This window comes from Phycodurus eques, chromosome 1 (genome assembly GCF_024500275.1).
Source record: "Phycodurus eques isolate BA_2022a chromosome 1, UOR_Pequ_1.1, whole genome shotgun sequence".
In the NCBI taxonomy this organism is placed as follows: domain Eukaryota; kingdom Metazoa; phylum Chordata; class Actinopteri; order Syngnathiformes; family Syngnathidae; genus Phycodurus; species Phycodurus eques.
Genome location: NC_084525.1, coordinates 29,278,252 through 29,301,824, shown reverse-complemented (window position 1 = coordinate 29,301,824; position 23,573 = coordinate 29,278,252). Strand labels below are relative to the sequence as shown.

Sequence of the window (23,573 nt, the reverse complement as noted above, 5' to 3'; positions counted from 1 at the left end):
GACTTCGTTACCGGGCTTCCCCCCTCTAAAGGTAATACCATCATTCTTACCATAATCGATCGTTTCTCCAAGTGTGTCCATTACATACCCCTTCCCAAGTTGCCCTCTGGCTTTGAGACTGCTAACCTCCTAGTCTTGGATGTGTTTAAGCGCCACAGCATGCCCATTGACATAGTCTCGGACAGAGGTCCTCAGTTCTCCTCCCAGGTTTGGAAGGAATTCTGTAAGGCGGTCTGTCCTCTGGTTACCATCCACAATCTAACAGCCAGATGGAGCGGGTGAATCGGAATCTGGAGTCCGCTGTACGTTGTGTGGCTGCACGGCCCCCTGCCTCCTGGAGCACCTCTCTCCCGTGGGTGGAATATGCCCATAATTCCCTCACCAGCTCCGCCACAGGTATGTCTCCATTCATGGCTTGTTATGGTTTCCAACCACCCCTGTTTAACGAACAAGAGCAGATTGGCGGTTCCTTCGGCGAGGGAGCACCTACAATGGGTGCAATCCATTTGGAAGGACGTCAGGGCTGTCTTGGGTCGGACAGCTGAAAAGAACAGGCGGTTGGCGGACCTGCATTGCTCTCCTACAGCTGTTTACAAGGTGGGTCAATCGTTTTGTCTCTCCTCCCGCGACCTTCCCCTCCAGACCGAATCACGTAAGCTCACGCCACAATTTATTGGTCCCTTTCCGATCACGAAAATGATCAATCCCACTTCTGTTTAATCTGACGCCAGAGTATTGACATACACCCGTGGTACACCGGCCAACTCTCACTTACACTCGTAAGTTACTCGTCTTCCAGCGATTGTGCTTATCCCATTGTGTTCATCTCCGCCTTCAGTGCTCCTTCCGTGTCACCTGCCTCGCCGTCTGTTCCAGCCACGCCGCCAAGCTCCTTCTCTTGCCTGCGTCCTGCATGTTCCCTGCTCCGGCCAACCACCCTCACACTTCGAATATCCTGCCTCCGAGATATCCCTTAATAAACTATTTCTATCTACTTCCTCCTCCTAAGGCTGCTTTTGGGTCCAGTCCAATATCTTACGGTTATTGACCGTGCCAAATTTTCCATAACTCTAAACATTTGTTTCTCAAATTATCTTTCCCCAATGAATTGAATGGAAATGCCAATAAGCAATTCCAGGCTCCCCCAAAACACAATAAAAAAAAGTAATGTGTTTTGCAATAAGTAGCACTCTATTGTACTTTATAGAAACATACAGTAATGACACAATCATATAAAATGTAAAAAAAATAAACAGTTATTGCCGCATTTTTTTGCTTCAATTCAATGGATATTGCGCCGCTTCTTCTGTTGTGTATGTCGTGGCCACCTGGGCTCAGCATAATATAGACATATTGATATACATGAAGAGAAGGTCAGTCCTCAGTGAGTCATTGAAATATTAGTCATGTTTTTGAGAAGAACAAAAGAATGTATACCTGTGAATATGGATGTCTATATTAGTTGCTCCATCGTTTGTGTTCAAATTTCCGTTGCTTAATGTGTTATAACACCGCCACGTACATGCTATTCAGCAGCATTTTCCATTGTTTGTTAGCCTTAATTCAGCGGGCCTTCCTAAAGCAAAGCTATGCGGTTGTTTTAAATGTGTAATCTTTTATTTTTTTTCAGCAAACTTCAACTAGAGAGGTAATAAACAAGTTGAAGCCTCTTATTTTGAAGAATTGTTCACTATCTGGTAAACTGCTGCTTGTTGTAGAGTGAGTAGGTGAGTTCACTGCCACCATACAGCGTTCGTATCTCAAATTTCAGTCAAAGCAAAAAAATGGCTCATATTTTGAAAAACTCCTTAGTTGAGTTACTCATATTTTAAGACACCTGTGTACTTCATTTTGACAGAAAAGCAATGATGTCATGCTCCAGACCGAAGAAAATTCTGCTTACAGCCATGACGAGGCATATTTTCATGTCCGCTTCATTTGCTATGATCAAATGTGATGAATTACCAGCATCCACCCATCCATCCATTTTCAGTGTCGCTTATCCTCACTAGGGTCATGGGTGTGCTGGAGCCTATCCCAGCTATCTTCGGGCGAGAGGCGGGGTACACCCTGAACTGGTCGCCACCCAATCGCAGGGCACATATCAACAAACAACCATTCGCAATCACATTGACACCTATGGGCAATTTAGAGTCTTCAATCAACTTACCACGCATGTTTCTGGGATGTGGGAGGAAACCGGGGTACCTGGAGAAAACCCACGCAGGAAGGGGGAGAACATGCAAACTCCATATAGGCGGGGCCCGGATTTGAACCTTGGTCCTTAGAACTGTGAGGCAGATGTGTGAATTGTAGTCTAATTTTTGAGTTTTATTGTTTTTAATGTGTTGTTCTTTTTTGACAAGAATGTTAAAATGTTCCTTAAAACATTGCCTGTACAGTTAATAAAGGTTTTACGATGCCGATAGTTTGATCCTGGAACAGGTTATCTCCAATGGTAAAAATTGTTTCGGAATAAACAATTATCAGAGGTTGCCCATTGATCTGGGGAGGATTGTGAAACTACAACCTTGGAAATTTCTCTGTAATAAATTGTTGCTCTGGGCCCAAAAAAAATCTGAATTGATCAAGAGCTCACCTGGAATGGTAAAGTGGCGAGGAATAAAGAGTCAGCCAGAGCCAGGTTGAAGATGTAGATGTTGGTGGCCGTCTTCATCTTAGTGTATCTATCAACACATGCACAGAGTTTCAGTTGGTCTGCATGACAAATAGAAGAAGGTGTTGTATTAAAATGCACAAAGGCACTCTGATGTCTGATGTTTATATTAGAAGCAGGAGTATGGGGCACTTTAATCAGACCTTGCAGCATCAAAATTCGTTTGAAGTATCACTCTAAATAGGCTGGCAAGGTATCACTGGACCGACTTGGACTTTTTCAGGTGTTATTAATGTGAGTGATGGAACAAGCTGCACATGAATTAAAACGTTTTGTTCACGTCCACAAACTCAGGTTTGGCATTAAAATTGGCATGGACGGCTTGGCTGCTGTGAGATGGCAGATTTTTACCTTTTTCTATGCAGGAATTTAACACTTAACACCATTTTTAAGCGTGTAAAAAAGTAGACATAACCCCCCACATCTGATCTTTGCAGCAGAAACATTTCTCATTCACTCATGCATGGTGCATAATTTAAGCGAATAAACTTCATTGTTGCTATCATTGCTGTCAGATGGTTGGGGTTAGGGTCAGGGTGGGAAGTTTGGCAGAAAAATAAGTCATGATTGTAAATGTATCCACAAGTCAGACATATGGACTGATACAAGCCACAAAGCTGTGTGGTACACTGCTGGTAGACCAGAAGATCGAATGTTGAAGATTGAAAATTAACCTTCCAATATTCAAGACCGTAAAAATGAAACCCGGAAATAGGTAAAGTTGATTTAATGATGCTGATCCAACACACCCGAACACAAAAAAGAAACAAAAACACTACCACAGCTAAACAACGAAATAGCCTTTTGTTTTCCACAATTCTGTGCAGTCGAATCTGCTTGTGTTTGACTTTTTGAGGGGCTTTTTGAGTCTTTTATGCGTCAGTTATTCCATAAGAAGCAGCTGCCTCAACAAGTCCTGTTAAAAAAAATTAGACGAGAAGCAGAATATGCAAAGGAAATTATGAAGGTTGAATGGATCTCATTCAAAGCCTCATGAAGAACTTCACCAAGGGCGAACTTATGACTTAAATGGATAAATGGATTATATACCGGTAGTTCTGTGACTGATTGCATAATCTTGCAGACTAAGGAATCAACCAACAAACAAATTTGATCGTGAACCAACTCCCTATTTGTAGTTGGCAAAAGCCATCAGCAATCTGGATAGCCACATTTTAACTGTCTGAATTAGAGATGTGGAGGGTTCATACACCCTTCTGCCTATACAGTTGAAACCAGATGATAACATATACAATATAAAAAGACATACCCTTTTTTTCACATGAAATAAGACGAAACATTTCCTGTTTTAGGTCATTTAGGATGACCAAAATTATTTCTCTGTGCTAAATGCAAGAGTAATGAGAGAATATTTTTTTTGTTTACATTTTTTCATTACTTTCTTCAAAGTCAAAGTTTACATACTGTAAATTTCAACAGTATTTAGTACCATTCCCTTTAAACTGTAAAACTGCTCGCACATGCCTTTGAGGTCTGCCCATAAATTTTCAATAGGATTGAGATCAGGGGTTTGTGATGGCCACTCCAAAATATTGACTTTGTTATCTTTAAGCTGCTTTGTTACCAGTTTGGCAGTATGCTTCAGGTTATTGTTCATTTGGAAGACCCATTTATGTCCAAGCTTTAACTTCCTGGTTGATGTCTTGATATGTTACCATATTTTCACATAAGGCGCACTTAAAAGTCTTAAATTGTCTCCCAAATGGACGGGGCGCCTTATAATGCGGTGCGCCCTATGTGTGCACCGAGTTCCAAAATCTGTAAATGTTGTGTGACTTTAATGAGTGCTCCGCTTGACTGACTGGGAGCATTTCGTGCCGACACGCTGCTTATATAGAAGAAGGCGGACGTGACTGAGGACAGCATGCGGACGTAAAGGGGGAAGGGTGTGTTGTTCATTGTTCATTTCGGATACAGAAGATCAGGACTTTGATGGATTTGTGTGTAAGATTGATCAAAAAATAATGTGAGTACATTGTTAAATACTTCAATAAAGTACAACCGAACTCAGTTTTGCTCCTGCTGCCTTTTTAAAAACATTGTTTTAGCGTGCATGCATGCTACCGTATGTTTTACCATGCCTGCACCCAATAATACGGTGCACCTTATCTGTGTTAAATACAGAAATAGACCCCGTAACTCAGACTGCGCCTTTTAATACGGTGTGCATTATGGTCGTGAAAATACGGTACATCATTATTTTCACATAATGTTCTTTCCTCATGATGCCTTCTATTTGGTCAAGTGCACCATTCCCTCCTGCAGAAACACAACCCCACAATATAAAGCTACCACCCCTTTATTTCACAGTTGGGATGGTGTTCTCTCAACCTTGCAAACTTCGCTCTTTTTCCCCCAAATGTAACCATACTCATTATGGTCAGAAATTGCAATTTAAGTTTTGTCAGACCACAGGACAGCTCTAAAAATTAAGGTCTTTGTCCCTGTGTGCATTTGCAAACGTTTATTTTGGAGTAATGGCTTCTTCCTGTCACTGTGGATAGTGATACAATCTTCGAAGCTCCCATCTTCACATGGGCTATTGCTTTTGTTCCTGGATTGATATGCACATTTCGGACCATAGCACTTTCATCTCTGGGACACAGAAACCGTTTCCATAGGAAGACTGGACATTCCCATGGTGTTTATACTTGCGTCTAAATGTTTGAACATGAACGTGGCTCCTTCACACATCTAGAAATTGTACCCAAGTATGAACCAGAATTGTCAAATTCCACAATTCTCTTTCTGATATCTTAGATGATTTATTTTTAAGTTATTTCCATGATGTTACACAAAGAAGCAGTGTGTTCCCGGTGTGCCTTTTAATACATCCACAGGTGTGTCTCTAATTATCTCAAATGTCAGTAAACCTATCAGAAGCTTCCAAAGAAATTACATCATCATCTGGGTTTTCTCAAATTGTTTAAAGGCATAGCAAACTTACTTTATACAAACTTCTGTCTTTGAAGAAAATAATGAAATATTGTCCAAATTATTTTATAATTATCTCATTATTCTGGCATTTATCAAAGAGAAGAAATAAAAAATAGAAATAACTTGGGTAATCCTAATTTTAAAAAAAAAGACGAGTTTAGTCTGGTTTCATGTCAGCGAGAAAGAAAAAGCATGTCTCTTTTTGTAGAGTGTATGTAAGCTTCTGGTTTCATCGGTACATGATATGTGATAGCATTTTAACGCAGTGGTTCTTAACTTTTGTCACGCTCGGAACCACATTTTCACTAGGACTCACGACACACTTTCGAGAAGTTAAGAAACATTTTAAAAAGTCATTGTTATGACATTACCTTTGTAATTTAAACATTTAAAAACATAACTACCTATGCTTACATATTTAAAGTGTCTTTCAGAGTACAAGAAACTAAAGCGAAACATGACAACTGAATGTACAACGAATATAATAAAATTAAATAAAATTGCACAAATTCAGCTGTAGAATTTCACTTAAATCTTGGCACTGATCTCTTGTTTTTAGGAAAGTGCTTTACCGAAAATAAAAAATGTATCATGCATACCTGTCAAATTTTTTTTCTTCCATATATAAACCGGCAGCGATGTAACACAAATTTATACATACAGTAAATTGGAACGTGCCGTAGTCTATCACTAATCTACACTAACACAGTCATAAAATCAAAATTATAGTAATTATTTGAATGAAAAACACTTAATACTGAATACTGTACAAAAGGATCCAGTAAAAAACATCAAGAATGGTGCTTATTGAGAATGCCTTCTTGCGGTGGTGACCATGTCTTTTTACACCACTGCACAAGCTAGTTTATCGCAAGGCATCCATAACCTCGAAACATAGTCTGTCGATACCATTGTGAACTGAGGACCCTCTGTAATTTTATACTACCTGTCCGCGACACACCCACCAATTGAGAAACACGGTTTTAACTTATTTAACTTGTTTGGCTATTGGAACCATTTAACAGGTTTTCATAAGAATGGTGCCAAAGTCCATCCATCCATCCATTTTCTTAGCCGCTTATCCTCACTAGGGTCGCGGGCGTGCTGGAGCCTATCCCAGCTGTCATCGGGCAGGAGGCGGGGTACACCCTGAACTGGTTGCCAGCCAATCGCAGGGCACATAGAAACAAACAACCATCCGCACTCACAGTCATGCCTACGGGCAATTTAGAGTCTCCAATTAATGCATGTTTTTGGGATGTGGGAGGAAACCGGAGTGCCCGGAGAAAACCCACGCAGGCACGGGGAGAACATGCAAACTCCACACAGTCGGGGCCGGGGATTGAACCCAGGTCCTCAGAACTGTGAGGCTGACGCTCTAACCAGTCGGCCACCGTGCCGCGGTGCCAAAGTCAAACCAAGTAAAACAGGAGCGGACTGTCCTTAAGTATTATATTTTGTAGAGTATATTGTCTCGTCACTGGAGTGTTATCATGAAAGATTGTGCTCTTGAACCATGAGAACATGCCTGTGTTTTTGGCCCTAAAAAAATGGCACTTTAAGCCCAACAATTAGTGACAGGCTCTTTAATGCAGTGACATGTGCAGAGAAGTTTTTGTTTCTTCACATTCATCAGTGAACTGAATGCTGTGCAGTACAAATAAACCAGCGCTACAAGTGAATAACTTTGCCTTCATCTCCATAAATTTACTTTCTTTGCAGATGATGTGTTTTTAAGTTCATGGCACAATTCCGTCGTCCAATTGGTGTATAAACCTTCCTCAATCACAAGTTCCTCAGTTGCACAAGTCGATCTTTTCTCCATGAAAGATGGAGGGAGGAACCAGGATGAAAGGAATATGCAAGCTGATGACTCTTTCATCCGGCGTGCTGTTCGCTTTCAAATATTAATCATCACTTTGAATTATTCACATACCACAGCCAGCACTGTGTTGGCTTGTCACAGCATGAACGGAAAATATAGTCAGAGGAGTTATAAACTTTTCTTTTTTTTTTTTTTTTCTTCTTTTTTTTTTTTATTTTAAACACACCGCTGCAAAAGAGGAATTAAAGATTGTTTTATTTTCTTTAACACAACAAATTCTCCAATGTAACAATTATAATTGCTAATCAAAACACTGCAAAGGTGCATTCTACAGTACAGATTATCTGGTGACAATAATGAAAATTGAATGCTTGAAGTTGCAGAATTTCAATGAGCAAAATATAGTAGGCAATTACCAAGGACAGCTTCTCGAACGAACTGAGCCATGTACTTCCCCATGTCTCACATCAACACAACCACAACCGGTGCAAGGGGAAAAAATGAAGGTTTTGGATGAAAATTGTTGAGTTACGGTTTGGGATCTACATTAACAGGAAACCAAGGGAGAGATAAACAAACTAAGGAAGCAGTTCCTGGATTACACGAGTCCAGAGAACTGTACAGAGAAAAAATAACTACTTCTAATCTACACAAGAAAAGATCATCCTAGTAACGAGAAAAGCCAGAAATACTTAGGGGGGGGAAAACAAGTGCAAGGCAAAAGGTGGAAGCAAAAACACATGAACGAACAGGCAAATGGCATCAAACAACAATATTCCGGCGGCTAGCTCCCATCTATGCGGCGCTTAAGAACATAACTCATCATAATGCCAAGCAGGTGTGCACTGCAGGCTCCGCTCATCCACCAAGCCCAAGGACTGAATACTAAGTGTCACCAGGGCTAGGCACTGAAAAAAAAGAAACTAAATGAGTACCAAAACTCGTACATGACACTACGCCTAAGAATTCCTTGGGATCCCCCAAGAGCGGACGAAGTGGCTGAGAGATGGGATTCTGGTATTCCCTGCTTAGGTTACTGCCCCAGTGACCTGACCCTGGCTAAGTAGAAGGAAATGCATAGATGAAAACCTCTGAGGACAGAGTTCGAATTGACTGGCTGACAGACAAAAATAAATTGTTGTCAGTGTTTGATTAAACTGTTGCGATGAAAGCATGCACGTTAATCTCTTCTTTGGGGGTTGCCATTGGTTACAGTTCTAGCATTGACTAAATGTCAGCCACACCCTGTAACTACTGCCTCCATCTCTCCAAAGGATGCTGATTGGTCTGCTCATACTTCGAGCAACTCGAATCCATCCATCCATCCATCCATCCATCCATTTTCTGAGCCGCTTCTCCTCACTAGGGTCGCGGGCATGCTGGAGCCTATCCCAGCTGTCATCGGACAGGAGGCGGGGTACACCCTGAACTGGTTGCCAGCCAATCGCAGGGCACATACAAACAAACAACCATTCGCACTCACAGTCACACCTACGGGTAATCTTTAGAGTCTCCAATCAATGCATGTTTTTGGGATGTGGGAGGAAACCGGAGTGCCCGGAGAAAACCCACGCAGGCACGGGGAGAACATGCAAACTCCACACAGGCGGGACCGGGGATTCAACCCGGGTCCTCAGAACTGTGAGGCTGACGCTCTAACCAGTCGGCCACCGTGCCACCCAACTCGAATCCACTAATTTTTAAACTTGATTGAATTGTTCGCGTCAAATGCATTCTCATAATGTTAGTGATCTTCTTTTTCCCAGGTGAAGGTTTGAGCTTGTTGAACTTGTTAGAAATGCTGTTGCTGGGTAACCTGAAAGAATTCCTTCTAAAGGAAAAAAAATGACTGAATGGTTATTCACCCCCTGTATTTTCTCAACAGACAGAGAAATAAAAATTGGTGTTGAGTGTTCCTCCAGTCGGCATTCCAAAGTGTCCTTGAACATGAAACTGAGACCCAAATCTCTGATGAGATGGCTGGCACCTCTCATGGCTGCCTTCAGTGTATTAGTGTGAATCATTAGTGGCGGGCCCACACGCACGCACACAGACACACACACATTAGAAGCGTTTCATGAACAGAAAAAGCACATTCCTCACCAATTGCAGCAATTTCATTTAATGCTGCGCAGCACAAACATAATTTAGAATTGCAAAATATTGACACAAATCAGTTGAATATCGTGACTGGTCGAACGGCAACAAGGAACATGGCCTAATGCCAGTCGTCTTGTTTATGGCCCTCACCGACAGTAGACTCTTACTTCAAATTTGTCTCCAGGTTCGGGATGAGCATCATTAGAAAGGTTCCTAATGATCATATCAAAACCTCCACGATTATTTATAGATGGCAGAAAATATTAAAGAAAGCATCTTCATCTACTTTTGTATATTTTTTTCTGGAAAAACAGAATAGTCCTAAAAACAAACAAACAAAAAAGAAATGACTTGTAAAACAAAACAAATAAAAGAAATTACTTGTTTGAACAAAAGAAAAAAGTACTTGTACAAGACATAGAACAGCAAAAATAAATTCAGCAGTCTGAGGCTCTGAGCTTAACATTGTCACATTGACATTAACTGTAAGAAAATAAAGATTATTGTGGAGAAACGTAAGCATGTGAACATGTGAAAGCGGTCTATGACAGTCAGTCCAAATTGTTAAAGTGCTAAATTCATCAGACCTTCATCAACCTGACTCCATTCACGTTCCACCACTCTGTGTTGTAGTATTGTACATATTAACAGTATTCAACATATTTAGAATGAACTTTGCTGTTTTTGTTCCACACTTCAGTTCAACCTGGCTCTCTTCTAGTTTTCTTCCCCCTTTTGATTTTGTTAACAGCCTTTTCGGCAATTCACTAGTTGTGCCCAAGATTAATGCACCCTTTACCAATTCCTGCTATATGGGTAAATCGATTACACCTCTGATATTCATGTAGCAGCTACACAAAGGTAATTTATCTGATATATACATTAATTGCATTATGACTGTTGTATGACAATTATTTCACTGGTCTACGGGCAGTTGACGCCCTATAAAGTATGTCTTGCAAAAAGTGACTATGCAAATGTGTGATGTAACCAGGAAACTGAAAATGATTTTGCTGTGTTAAAAGTTTTTTTTATTTATTTTTTTTGTTTATAACATAAGACAAATATGCCCTGCGATTGGCTGGTGACCAGTCCTGGGTGTACCCAATCCAAAGTCAGCTCAGATAGGTTAGAGCTCACCCGCAGCTCTACTGAGGACTAGTGAATGGATGTACAAATAATTGGTTAGGTCTCTGTGAATGATGACATTGTCATTGAAAGACAAATTGGAATTAAAAAAAACATAGATGAGCGAGTAATATAGTTTTGCTGCTACTGTACAATATGTTGTCTCCCCTAGTCACGTCTCTTCCTCGCTCCCATACAGCAGCTGTCCTCACTGCCACATGTAAATCATTAATGACTTCAATATAAATCCATGTGTGTAGGTGCTGACATGACAACATTTGATAGACTTTTCAGCAATACTCAAAGCTCCAGCAAATGGAAGAAAGCGGTGACAGCGATAGTGGCCTGATGACACTCGATGGCTGTCTTCTGGCTATAATGTCACACATACTGTAATCATAATAGCTATCAGCTCCTGCGGAGGCAAGCACAGAGACGCTTGTCACCTGCCAGGAGGTAGAGGAGCCCCTGTCTACGTCAAGTTAGCGAAGAGATGGAGTGCCCCAAGGGGAAGTGTCCTTGTGAGTGTGTGTGTGTGTGGGTGGGTGGGTGGGTGGGTGGGGGGGCGTGGGGTATTGACTCATCGAGGGGGAAAGGGGTTGATGTGATTGAACATGTGACCTTTGTGTCACAGGATAGTGGCCATCAAAGCATCCTTCTCTGGTAAAATGTGTTTGTCTCTCAGCTCGCCTCCAACATGGTTCTTGTTCAGCCCACTTTGACGACTGTTTTTCCACATTTTGCCAAGGGACACTTGACTTGAAGGCCAGTGTAAGTTTGCTGTTTGTTACATTGCCCAGATTGTCGATTAACATATACACTGCTATTGGATATGAGTACTTTTGTGTGTCTGTGAACAACCTAGTCTACACACAAAAAAAATAATATTTGGACAGGAAGTGAAAAGTTATTCTCCCCCTTGTACAACTGTAACTGCTTTGACTCTTCTTGGAAGGGTTTCGACAAGATGTTACAGTGTGTGTGGGAATATTTGCCCATCTGCTCAATTTCCATTACATCCCAAGTGCGCTTGAGGGGCTTGTTCTTCTACAACCAACTCACCCAAGCATACCTTTATAAGCCTTGCTTTATGCGCCGTGACACAGTCATACTGGAAAAGAAAGTGCCTTCCTCAAACTGTTGCCGCAGTTTTGTATTTGTACAGGAAATAAGAGAATTCAGCAGTTTTGACTAGGAATTTGTTGCCATTATTGTATTAAAAAAGAAAATCAATATAAAGTACATACCAGAGAACTCAAATTTAAAATCATTTTATTTAATCATTCATTCATTTTCAATACCACTTCATCTCACTAGGGTCACAGGCATGCTGGAGCCTATCCCTGCTGACTCTGGTCAAGAGGCGGAGTACACCCTGAACTTGTCCCCAGCCAATCAAAGGGCACATAGAAACAAACAACCATTCACATTCACACCCATGGGCAATTTAGAGTCTGCATAACCTATCATGCATGTTTTTGGGATGTGGGAGGAAACCGGAGTACCCGGAGAAAACCCACGCAAGGCACGGGGAGAACATGCAAACTCCACACAGGCGGGGGCAGATTTGAACCCGGGCCCTCAGAACTGTGAGGCCGCCCATTTAATCTTTATTCTTTTTATTTATTTTTCTTACTCTTCACGACAGTGGTCTCACACTGCCTTCCCAACAAATTGGCACATCAGAAGCATGATGTCTAGATTTATGGCTGTGCCTTTCAGACAGACAAAACAACCAGACTTTTGAACGTTTAACAATTTAACAATTGGTTGCATGTTATAAAAGCTTTGTTCACTGAGGCTGGTATCCAGAGAGAAGAAAGAGTAGACCATTTATTTTAGAAACTTTTATCTGGAGCTGGGGGTGACCACCTTTTATTTATTGAAGCCCCTCCATTAAGACGGCTGCAGGTACGTCTGCAGTGTGACACCCTTCATTTGACCTTGCTGACATTTTCGATGCAGCCGCACAGGTCCGATAAGGCCTTTTGATGACGCAAATGAAAATGTACAAAGGTTTCATATAACATCGATAAATAATCCCTTATTACTGGATAAGCAGGTGATTTTAGCTCTGAACTACAACCTTAATAACAATTGGCGTTTCGTTGAAGGGAGGATGACCCGAAGGCAGACAAAGTCAACACCAAGCAGTAGATTTATTACGGAATTTCAACAAAGAACAAGATTTGACGCTGGAGGAGCGAGGACACAGGAGTAGAGCCAGGACATAAACACAGATAGTAAATGAGCCAAAACAAAATGACAGGAGTGAAGTTGCCCTTGGCCAGCTGTGGCACGTACATCAAACTTGGAAGCTTACAAGGCCAAACCTGAAGGTGTTCTGGGCAAAGGAAGTCGTATGTCAAACAAAAATGTGGCTGAGAGCCACATAAATAAACAAATGGAAGTCAACATTAATTATGACTACTTTGAATTTTAGTACTTGGCGCACACCGAGAAGAAAATAGTACATTACAGTAATATTTTTTTATTTTGAGTGAATGTAGAAATTCCGACACAAATCTAAACACAACATTGTGAAGCCAACACGATTATGCCTCTTCATAGATACTTACATTATATCGATCAGGTAATTTTAAATATTGTTAAAAAAATTCTGGTTGGTCTTGGATTGACTGGAAACCTGTCAAGGGAGTACCCCACCTCTCGTCCCGACTCAGCTAGGATACGCTCTAGCTCACCCGTGATCCTAAACAGAATATGCGCTAGATAATCAATGAATGAATTCTGGTTGGTGATCGAACAAACTCCAAGTCATTTTCCAGTAATTAATTGTGTTGATATGCAGACCACAGAGATCTGTGCTTGACTGCATGTATTTCTAGTTATTCATTCTACTGTACAGTATAATCCGATTTGTTTTTCAAATCATTTGAGGTGGGGTCTCAAAAGGTAAATATATACAGAGGTATCAGACATGCAGTCACCCAAACTACTTCTTTAAACAGATATTGATGGTTGAACAAACATTTTTGATGGTCTTCAGTCAAATATGGAGGTCGGGGAAGTCAGCACATTTAGTTTGAAAAGAAGTGGCACCGAGCTCCTACCGCTTTCACGACAAAATCGATAGAAAAACCTTCAGACTTGGTTTTACCACCTGAGTCTTTTATTAAGGGAAATAGCGCTCAAAACCCCAGAAAAGGCTGGACTGCATACATTGTTAACATCACCCTTTGCGTGTATGTGAGAGTGCCCAACCAGGTCCAATCTCTCCTGCCAGTGAGAACAAACAAGGTGCCTCATACACAACAAACGCATCTTTTTGGAGGGGACTAATGTGGATATGTCTCCCACACACCGACGGCGCCTCCCTGATTGCTAAAAGATATTGAAAGCAATGACAGAAAGATTAGACTTTTCGTTTTCCTGATTAAAATTACTGTACGGATGCTCACTGGTGATTTCTGTAAGTGTTTTTGTTATAATATTTTATTGACTTGCTCTTTTAGACTGTGGAGGTGGTGTCACACCTGTCACTGGGACAAATAAGTAAGGGGTTTGTGAACACGCTAATAAAGAAAAATTGGAGCTAAATTGTCCTTTTTTGGTAACTTAAATGATCTGGCAGTCCACACTACACCAGCAAACTTTACAGTAAGAAAAACTATTCTCTTTTACACATTGGAAAGAAGATGTTGTTCATCTGTCTCATCTGATTCCATGCTTCCTGTAGTTTTGTCACTATTAAAATGCTCAGGGTCAAACCTGACGAAATGTCATCATATCCAGCCATCCAGTTCCCATAATGCTTGTCCTTTTGGGGTCACAGGTAAGCTGGAGCCGATCCCAGTTGACTTTGGGCGAGAGGTAGGGTAGCCCAGCCCATCGCAACGTTGCCATATTATCGCATTAAAGATGCAATAAAACAATGGTGAGGGATCCAAGCAGGTTGGAACGAGTGGAGGAAAGTGTTATGTGATAGAAGATTCTCTGCTCAGACAAAGGGGAAGGTTCATAGACAGTGGTGAGGGCAGGCCACGATGTGTGGCTTAGACACATTGGCATTAAGATGTTGAGATTCTCTCTGGGAGTGGGCAGGTTGGATAGGATTAGAAATGACCTCATCGGAGGGACAGCCGAGGTTAGATATTTTGGAGACAAAGTTAGCGAGAGCAGACTTGGATGGTTTGAACATGTCCAGAGGAGAGATAGTGAGTATATTGGTAGAAGGGTGATAAGGATGGAGCTGCCAGGTAAGAGATCGAGAGGAAGACCAATGGGAAGGTTGATAGATAGGCCAGTTGAAGTTAGAGAGGAGGATGCAGGAAGATGGAAAAGGAAGACATGCTCTGGCGACACCTAATGGGAAAAGCAGATGATGAAGACGAAGAAGAAAAAAAAGAAGAAGAAGTTGTAAAGTTCAATTGAACAAGTTAAATTGTGTCATGTTCACATTGATACAGGCTCTTTCATTTCTAGTTCTTTGTCGCATTGCAACTGTCTTTCCATTCACATACACACATAATGTAAACAACTACCTGAAAGGTTAACAATATTTCAGAGGGGGGGGGGGGGGAATCAGACGTCACTGATAAAGGCTACCATTTTCAGTGCAGTCGGAGCCAGTTGACAATATCAAATCTAATTTGTCGCACTTTGTTTTCATCACCATTATGAAACATGCAAATGAGTTGCGCATGGCTGATCAGTTTCCTAATGCAACTGAATGCAGCTTTGTGCTGCGTGTTGATCGCGATCATTAGCTGACGCTCCCGGCTACTAGGAGATGAGCAGGGCCACAATGATGAAAGAGAAAAATCAGATAATAAGGGATGGGAGAATAACAAGAAGAAAGGTTTCTCCTCTCCATTCAAGTTATCCTTTCTTTCCTTTTAGTGCTTCAACGAACGCCTGAAAACTGCATAGAAATTCACAATTTATGCCAAACAATGCAACAAGTAAAATAGCTACATTTGAAATAAAATGTAATTTCTGATATTGCAATGAAACACCAATGACTGAATGCAATGGTTTTCATCACGCAAAACTTGGAAACCCAGCTAGTCAGGTACTAGAAATAGTATGTCATAGTACTTCATTTTTTCATTTTTCAACACCGCTTATCCTGGTTAGGGTCGCGGGACGCTGGAGCCTATCCTAGCTGACTTCGGGCGAAAGGCAGGACTACATCCTGAACTGGTCGCCAGTCAGTCACAGGGCATATATAGACACGGACAACCATTCGCACTCACATTCACACCGTCACTGAGTGGGAACTGAACGCACGCTGCCTGCAGCCAAAGTCAGGCGAGTGTACCACTACACCATCAGTGACTGTCATAGTACTGATATTATCTAAATTGTGAGTAGAACTGTGCCAAGCAAGCAAGTATGAAGCAGTTGAAAAGGGGCATGGGTGGTGCACTGTGGACCAATTGAATGACAGTTACACTAAGAATGTTAAAATGTTACTTTGAGCATCTATCCTCCCATGTTCTAAAGCGCTTGCCCTCATTAGAGTCGTTGGGTGAGCTGGAGCCTATTCCGGGTGACTTTGGGCAAGGAGCAACACATCGGACTGGTCAATAGTCAAACGCTCGGCACATACTATGAAGAGCAGACAAAACAACCACTCACTCTCACATTCTCACATACGGACAATTTAGACTCTTCAATTAACCTAACATGGATGTTTTGGGAAAGTGGGAGGAGCCACAACAAAACCTACACTGGCACGGGGAGAACTCTAACGCCACAAAGGAAGGCTGGAGCTGAATCTGTCATGGTCAGTGTTTTTGTTGACATTTTTTTGGATTACATTTAGTTTTTATATCATGTCATGTTTTTCCTGGGGTCCCTTGTCAATGTCCCTCGTCAGCCCTGTCCCTGGTGTCGACCAATCAGCTACCTCCAGCTACCCGCGTCTTATCCAGGGGCTTCTCGTTGTCTCGTCCGTTTGCTTGTGTTTAGTTCCCTGCTTTCGGACTGGGTTGGTGCATTTTCGTCAGCTGTTACGTTTCCTTAGTCCTGTCATGTTTCTTAGTGTTGAGTGTTTTGTTTCCATGTGTTTTGTTGTTACATTGAATTTTTATTTTTGGACTTTATTAATTTTGTGTTTGCTTCCATGATCCTTGTTTACCTTATTTGCATTTTTGCCTATAGCATTTAGATGGTCTACTGTATATTTCACTAACAAGTTCTCTATGTATTTTTTGCTCAAGAAAAGAAAATTTTCAATAATTTAATAATAGTTTTTGGGGCAATCAGTAAATAACTAATTGCCCTGGGAAAATGATGGAAAGATTGTGGAGATTGTTGCATAAAAATACAGTGTTGCTGTAACTGCAACTTATGATAGCACCATTGTACACTGGGAACAAGAGCAGTTTGGAAAAGTACTACAATGCACATTCCAGAAGGAAATAAACCCCCACACCTCCATTCAGAGACCAGATCCTGAAAAGGTCATAAAATGTGATACCACCTACTCAAGTTTAATAAAAAGGGCAGAGGGGAGGCAAATGTAAGAAGATTCCAGCTCGCTGAGAGATCGACTGCTTCTCCTCTTGCCGCAGGAGAAAAGGTCCTGGCTCAGGTTGTGTTTTGTCTCGTTTGTCTCTTTCCGGTACATGCTAAATTGAGAATATCTGTAGATTTACAGATTAACTCTGACATAAAACTTGGTCCTTGGTCCGAGCCGGATGCCAATCATTGTATCTGCGATCGTGGGGGTGTTGCTGACGGCGACTGAAGACGGTGCACAGCCAGACGAAATCAGCAAAAGAAGTCCACTTTCCGTGGCCGGTTGCGTCAGCTTCATCCCCAGGGTCGTGGATTGACGGCATCCAGAACTAACAGTGCCCATTGAGACATGTAGAAAACGCAAGCCGTGAGTGGAGTTGTATTGTTCAGGTGCCTAGAACAGGGGTTCCAGTCCCTGCCTAGAAGAGTGGAGATTTAGTCTAGCACTCAATACAAAAACAGGGTTAAAGTCCCGTTTTAGGTACGTACGATAATGTGTGTGAGGTTGAGTGATTGTGTGAGTGGCTGCAATGAGTCACCAAACACTGAAGCAGCGGGACAGCTGGAAACCGAACGGTGTTAACTTAAAGCTGTCTGATCAGTTGAAGTAAGTGAATGGTGACAAGTCGTTGATATTTTGGCAGTCAAAAGGTGAATCTAAAACAAGTGAAACCCGTGATAAGGTTGAGCTTGCTCCATTGAGAGATTTTCACTCTGTTTGCTGCAAGTATTGTCATAGTTACTAGAAAATGGGCAATTGTTGTTGTTAGAATCAGAGTGACGATGAGATCACAGGAGATGAAAAGTATATGAAACAAAAGTATGAAAGCTCAACCTGAGTACGTGAAATATAAAAAAAAAAATGAAATATAATTTTAATGGAAAATCTACAATACCAAAAACCACTGAATTGAAAAAAATAATAATAAATCAATACTTTGAAGAGGAGTTAGATACAGAAATAGCAGCAGCTATTAGATGGGAAGTAGAAGTGCAAAAACGGAAAAAAGTTCAGTTAGACGCTAAACAAAGATTGTTGAGAAGAAATGAAGACAATGAGACGCTGCAGGGGCACAGACAACAGGGAGGGGCACCTGAGGCCTCTGCTCCTCTCTTATCTGACCCTGCGGGGGAGGATAAGCCTCCAGCATATACTGGCTCTCCTCCACCTTCTGTAAACAAGAATGTGAACAAGAAGCCTGTATCCGCCTCATCCAGCCACACTAACACAAACAAGAAGTAAAACTGGTGGTGCGGGCAATTGGAGCAGAATGATGGGTGGAGTATTAAGTCCAGACTCCTCTTCCAAATTGCAAAATTTAACTGAAGGGGACCTGTACACCATGATCGAAGTGGCAAATCCTGCATATGAAGGTGAAGGAGGCAGAGAAGGCAGAACAATTCTTGTTTACAGACCTTGGTCAAAAGAAGAGTGTGTAAAAGCGGTGGAAAGCTTAACACCTTACAAACGAGATGTAGAAGAGTGGTGCCGTGACATGCAAGAGCTGGTTAGCACATATGACTTAAATGTATAAGAAATACAGCAATCATTGCAAACTGCCCTCACAATAGATTGGGGCAGAGTACGAGGCAATTTTAATCCAATGGGAGGTAACCCTCCTGCACCGTTGCCTGCTGACAGTCAACAACTTGCAGACCAACTACAAAATGTGCTTAAGAGAATGATGTCCAAAATGGTACATGGCACTGTCACCGGATTGATGTTGAGTGATGAATATGACTTTGTTGAAAGAAGAACAATATGATTGTGAGACAGGAGGTTAAAGTATAAACAATGATGAAATACATGTTATGATTATTCTGATGAAAATCATTGTGAAATGTGACAGTATGATGAGTAATGTATTTTTATTTGATAAACAGGAGGGACATGGAGCATCTGCCTCACAGTTATGAGGATCGGGGTTCAATCCCCGGCCCCGCCTGTGTGGAGTTTGCATGTTCTCCCCGTGCCTGGGTGGGTTTTCTCCAGGCACTCCGGTTTCCTCCCACATCCCAAATCCCACATCCCAAAAACATGCATAGTAGGTTAATTGACAACTCTAAATTGCCCAGTAGGTGTGAATGTGAGTGCGAATGGTTGTTTGTTTCTATGTGCCCTGCGATTGGCTGGCAACCAGTTCAGGGTGTACCCCGCCTCCTGCCCGATGATAGCTGGGATAGGCTCCAGCACGCCCGCGACCCTAGTGAGGAGAAGAAGCTCAGAAGATGGATGGATGGATGGAGGGAAATGATGGAAACATTTTATAGATTATTGCATAGAAATACAGTGTTGCTGTAACTGCATTAAGATGATAGCACCCTTGTTTACTGGGAACAAGAGCAGTGGAAAAGTTCTACAATGCACATTCCAGAAGGTCATAAAATGTGATACCACCTACTCAAGTTTAATAAAAAGGGCAGAGGGGAGGAAAATGTTAGAAGATTCCAGCTCGCTGAGAGATCGACTGCTTCTCCTCTTCCCGCAAGAGAAAAGTCCTGGATCAGGTTGTGTTTTGTCTCTTTTGTCTCTTTTGTCTCTTCACGGTGCATGCTAAATTGAGAATATCTGTAGATTTACAGATTAACTCTGACAGAACACACCTTTTAAATCACCAAAACCTATACGCTGCCATGTATTGGTGTGATGTCAGCGACAGAACTAGAGACCAATATTTGCTGCATGTACGGTGTGGACCAAGGAATGTACTATACCATTAAGTGGCAGTATTCACTCATATTGTTTATATCGTCACTGTCGGGGGAAACCCCCACCACAACAAAAATGACAACTATTCAAGGAAGAAGAGTCTTTGCGAGAATAGGACCAATATCAGCCATTCCTGCCCACTTTATTTACTACAAGAACAGACAGCGTTAGTAAGTATTCAGCACCGACAAGTTACACATCGGACAGATCCACTTATCTAGCCGGCTAACGCCGTGATCCTAGCTGATGGCATTTCTCGGGTCATTCAAGTTGGTGTTATGATGTATCGTATATTGCCATAATATAACAAAAAAAATGATTTTTTTTTCTGTTTTTTTCCTTTTCCATGAACGCAGTGTTAATCAGAGTACTGTGTTTTGATTAGTGCTGGCACATTAAATGTATTCTTGCAAAAAAATATTTTGGATTTCGCTCTCCTATACAATTTTCTTTTCATACAGTATGTTTTTTAATTTGGAGAGCATCCCCAAACTGATATTGAGGTCTGCTAAAGTCTTAAGATGTATCTTGCGGATATTGTATGTGTGGATTGTTATAGAAACAGGCAGGAGGCCTTGAAGGCCACTCAAAGAGAGGCTTCAGCATGAGCTTCGGCCTTCGGCTGCGCACTTCACTATGATTATATTCCTGTCTGAGCTGCACCTTCTTTTGTGAAGGGTGCAAGAGAAAACAGATGCTTCTACAAGTCCTTCCTCATAGCCCTTATTTTTTTGTCGTGAGCTTCAAAACACGAGGGATCAAATTGTTTTCCCCCCTACATACCAGCTGAGAGACACAGCTTGCAGTGGTTGCAATGTGCAAGAAACAAGCACCGATAAAGTCAACTTGGTTTAGATTGATCATGGCAGGTTTATTTTGACCCTAGTGAGGATAAGCGTTTTTTTTTCAACTTTATCTCACTTCCTGAGAAATTGCACTTTATGCTGCGCTGATCTAGACTCATTATAAATAAGAACTCCAGTTGCTTTGCTTTACAGCCTAACATACCTGTTAGCATGACTGTAGAGGGGAACACTAAAAAAGAATTTGCAAAAACAATAATTTTGAAAGGTTATAAACTTCACCAGCCTGGAGAATCTTGTTTGTTTTGAGACACTGCTTGATTACTGATTTGTTCAAAACAATTATTCCTATTGGAAAAAATGTAAATAGAAACAATCTGTTACAGGCTCGAACTGCATCAATTGCCCCATAAAAATTAAGCAAAGCAAAGCAAATTTATTTATATGGCGCATTTCATACACAAGGTAACTCAATGTGCTTTACATGATTAAAAACATTTAAAAACAAAGAAAAAAACAGCTTATAAACATTTAAAACAAAGAGAAACAAATACAAATACAATTAAAACAGCATACAGTGCAAGAAATATCATTTAAAAGTGGAAATGCTCTAAAAAGCATGGGAAAAAAGAAGAGTTTTTAACCTGGACTTAAAAACATGCACACTTGGGGCTGACGTCACTTCTGTTGGCAACTTATTCCATTTGTGTGCAACATAATAGCTGCTTCAACATGTTTGCTTTGGACTCTGTGCTCCACTATTTGACCTGAGTCTGTCGATGTCAGAGCCCTACTGGGTTTATATTCCATTAGCGTTTCATTCATGTATTCAGGACCTAAATCATTTAGTGATTTGTAGACCAGAAGCAGAACTTTACAATCTATGCTAAAGCTGACTGGGAGCCAGTGTAGAGATTTTAGAATTGGAGTAATATGCTCTGACCTTTTTGTTCTGGTCAGAACCTGAGCTTCAGCATTCTGAATAAGTTATTTTTAGTTAGTCCAGTAAGAAGACCATTACAATAGTCAAGTCCACTTGAGATATAACCATGGATGTGCTTCTCCTGGTCTGCTTGACACATGCAAGCCTTCACTCTGGATGCCCATTCTTCAGATGGTAGACGGCAGTTTTAGTAATTGACTTGATATGACTGTTGAAAGTTATGTCGGAATCTATCAGAACACCAAGGTTTTGGACTTGGCCTTTGTTTTTTTAAAGAGAATGACTCTAGGTATTTACTAACAGCGATCCTCTTTTCTTTATTGCCAAAAAACAATAAAACAGAACTGAAAACAGATATTTGTTTTTAGATGGCCCTGTAATGTTTTATTCTACCCCAAAAGGTATGTAATAACATTTTCACCACATAGCAATTAAAAATTGACCGATTAACGAATAATATATGAGTTTATAAACGTATCCAATGTATATTGTTCAACAGAATATACTCTCGGTGGTTGGCTTCGGCTACCTTCAGGACATTGTGGTATTTTTTTTTCTGCTCATGTGATAGTTAGGTAGTCATCAATGAGCTTTACACTGCCCTCATTAGAATCAATGGTTACATTTATAGCAAACACTAGGAAAAACTGGTCAGCTTCAATGTCTTCATGAAAAAGTAATTGTTAATGCCATGTATTTTGACCAATAGCCAAGAAGTTTTTGCTACTAAATCACACAGCGGAATTGTATCAAACACATTGTCAAAAATGTTGTCTCTGTACCTTGTGCCTATCAGTTCCAGGGTGATCGAAGACGGTCTGAAGTTACTGTGACAGTTAAGACACCTGTGTAAAGCTAATCTATTAGCAAGAAGTGCCTTTTAAGTCCCTCTGTTAAAATAGATGTGCTGAAGAGATTACAATTCACCAAAGAAAAAATCTAAGGGCCTAAATCGAAATGGAAAAACTTACATTTTTTTGGACTGATGGAAGTAAGATTGTTCTGTTTTGGGTACATGGGCCACAGAATTTTTTTAGATGACCCCAAACACTGAATTCAAGCCACAAGACAGTCTGAGAAAAGTGAAGCATGGTCATGCAAGCATTACGATTTGGGGATGTTTCTCTTGCTGTGGTGTCGAGCCTATTTATGTCATAACAGGGATCATGGATCATTTTGCATTTATCAATATGCTTTACGAGGTCATGTTGCCTTAGGCTAAAGAGGAAATGCCATTAAAGTGGGTTTTCATCAAGACAACGACCCCAAACAGACCAGTAAGCAAACAGCATCTTTGGTTCCAGACTAACAAAATCAGAGGTATGGAGGGGCCAGCACAATCCCAAAACCTTAATCTGATAGAAAAACTGTGAGGTGACATCAGAAATTCTGTTTCTGAAGAAAAACATAGAAATGCAGAGGAATTGTGAAATGCTGTCAAATGATCCTGGCCTGGAATACCCGCTCAGAAGGGCAAGAATTTGTTCAATTCCATGCAACACAGATTGGGAAGCAGTCCTCAGAAACACTCGTTAGACAAATAAATACAGTACTAGTTTCGTGATGCACATGCTAAATCCTAAAGATGTTACAGTACATTCACTAAATTTTTGAGTTTGTAAAAAAAAAAAATTCATTCATTCATTTCAAGTAATTTGAAATTTGATTGGGTATAAAATGTGTGGATGTTCCCAGTACATTGAAATAAAAAATATTTTATGAATTTTGAGCTTTACTGATGTTTTTCCATCATACTCTTATTATTTTGAACACAACTGTACATAGCGATTTCGACTCAAGATTCAAGCTTAATGTGGACTCAGTGGATGTCTAATCAGTCTGAGAGTAGTCGATGTAGAAAGAGAGGCTTTCTGAAGGCACTCATGTTTATGCATCATGCTTTTTAACATTCTTAGCTGTCATAAAAATGTAGAAAATAT

General features: G+C 40.9%; 1 protein-coding gene across 1 annotated transcript in view; it reads right to left on the bottom strand.

The window, feature by feature from the left end:
- Positions 1–23,573, bottom strand: part of oprl1 (opiate receptor-like 1) — a 66,608-nt gene that overhangs the window by 21,683 nt on the left and 21,352 nt on the right. Inside the window, exon 4 of the mRNA XM_061686348.1 lies at positions 2,600–2,687. Within this exon, the coding sequence (XP_061542332.1) occupies positions 2,600–2,687 (88 nt within the window). The remainder of the gene's footprint in view (positions 1–2,599; positions 2,688–23,573) is intronic.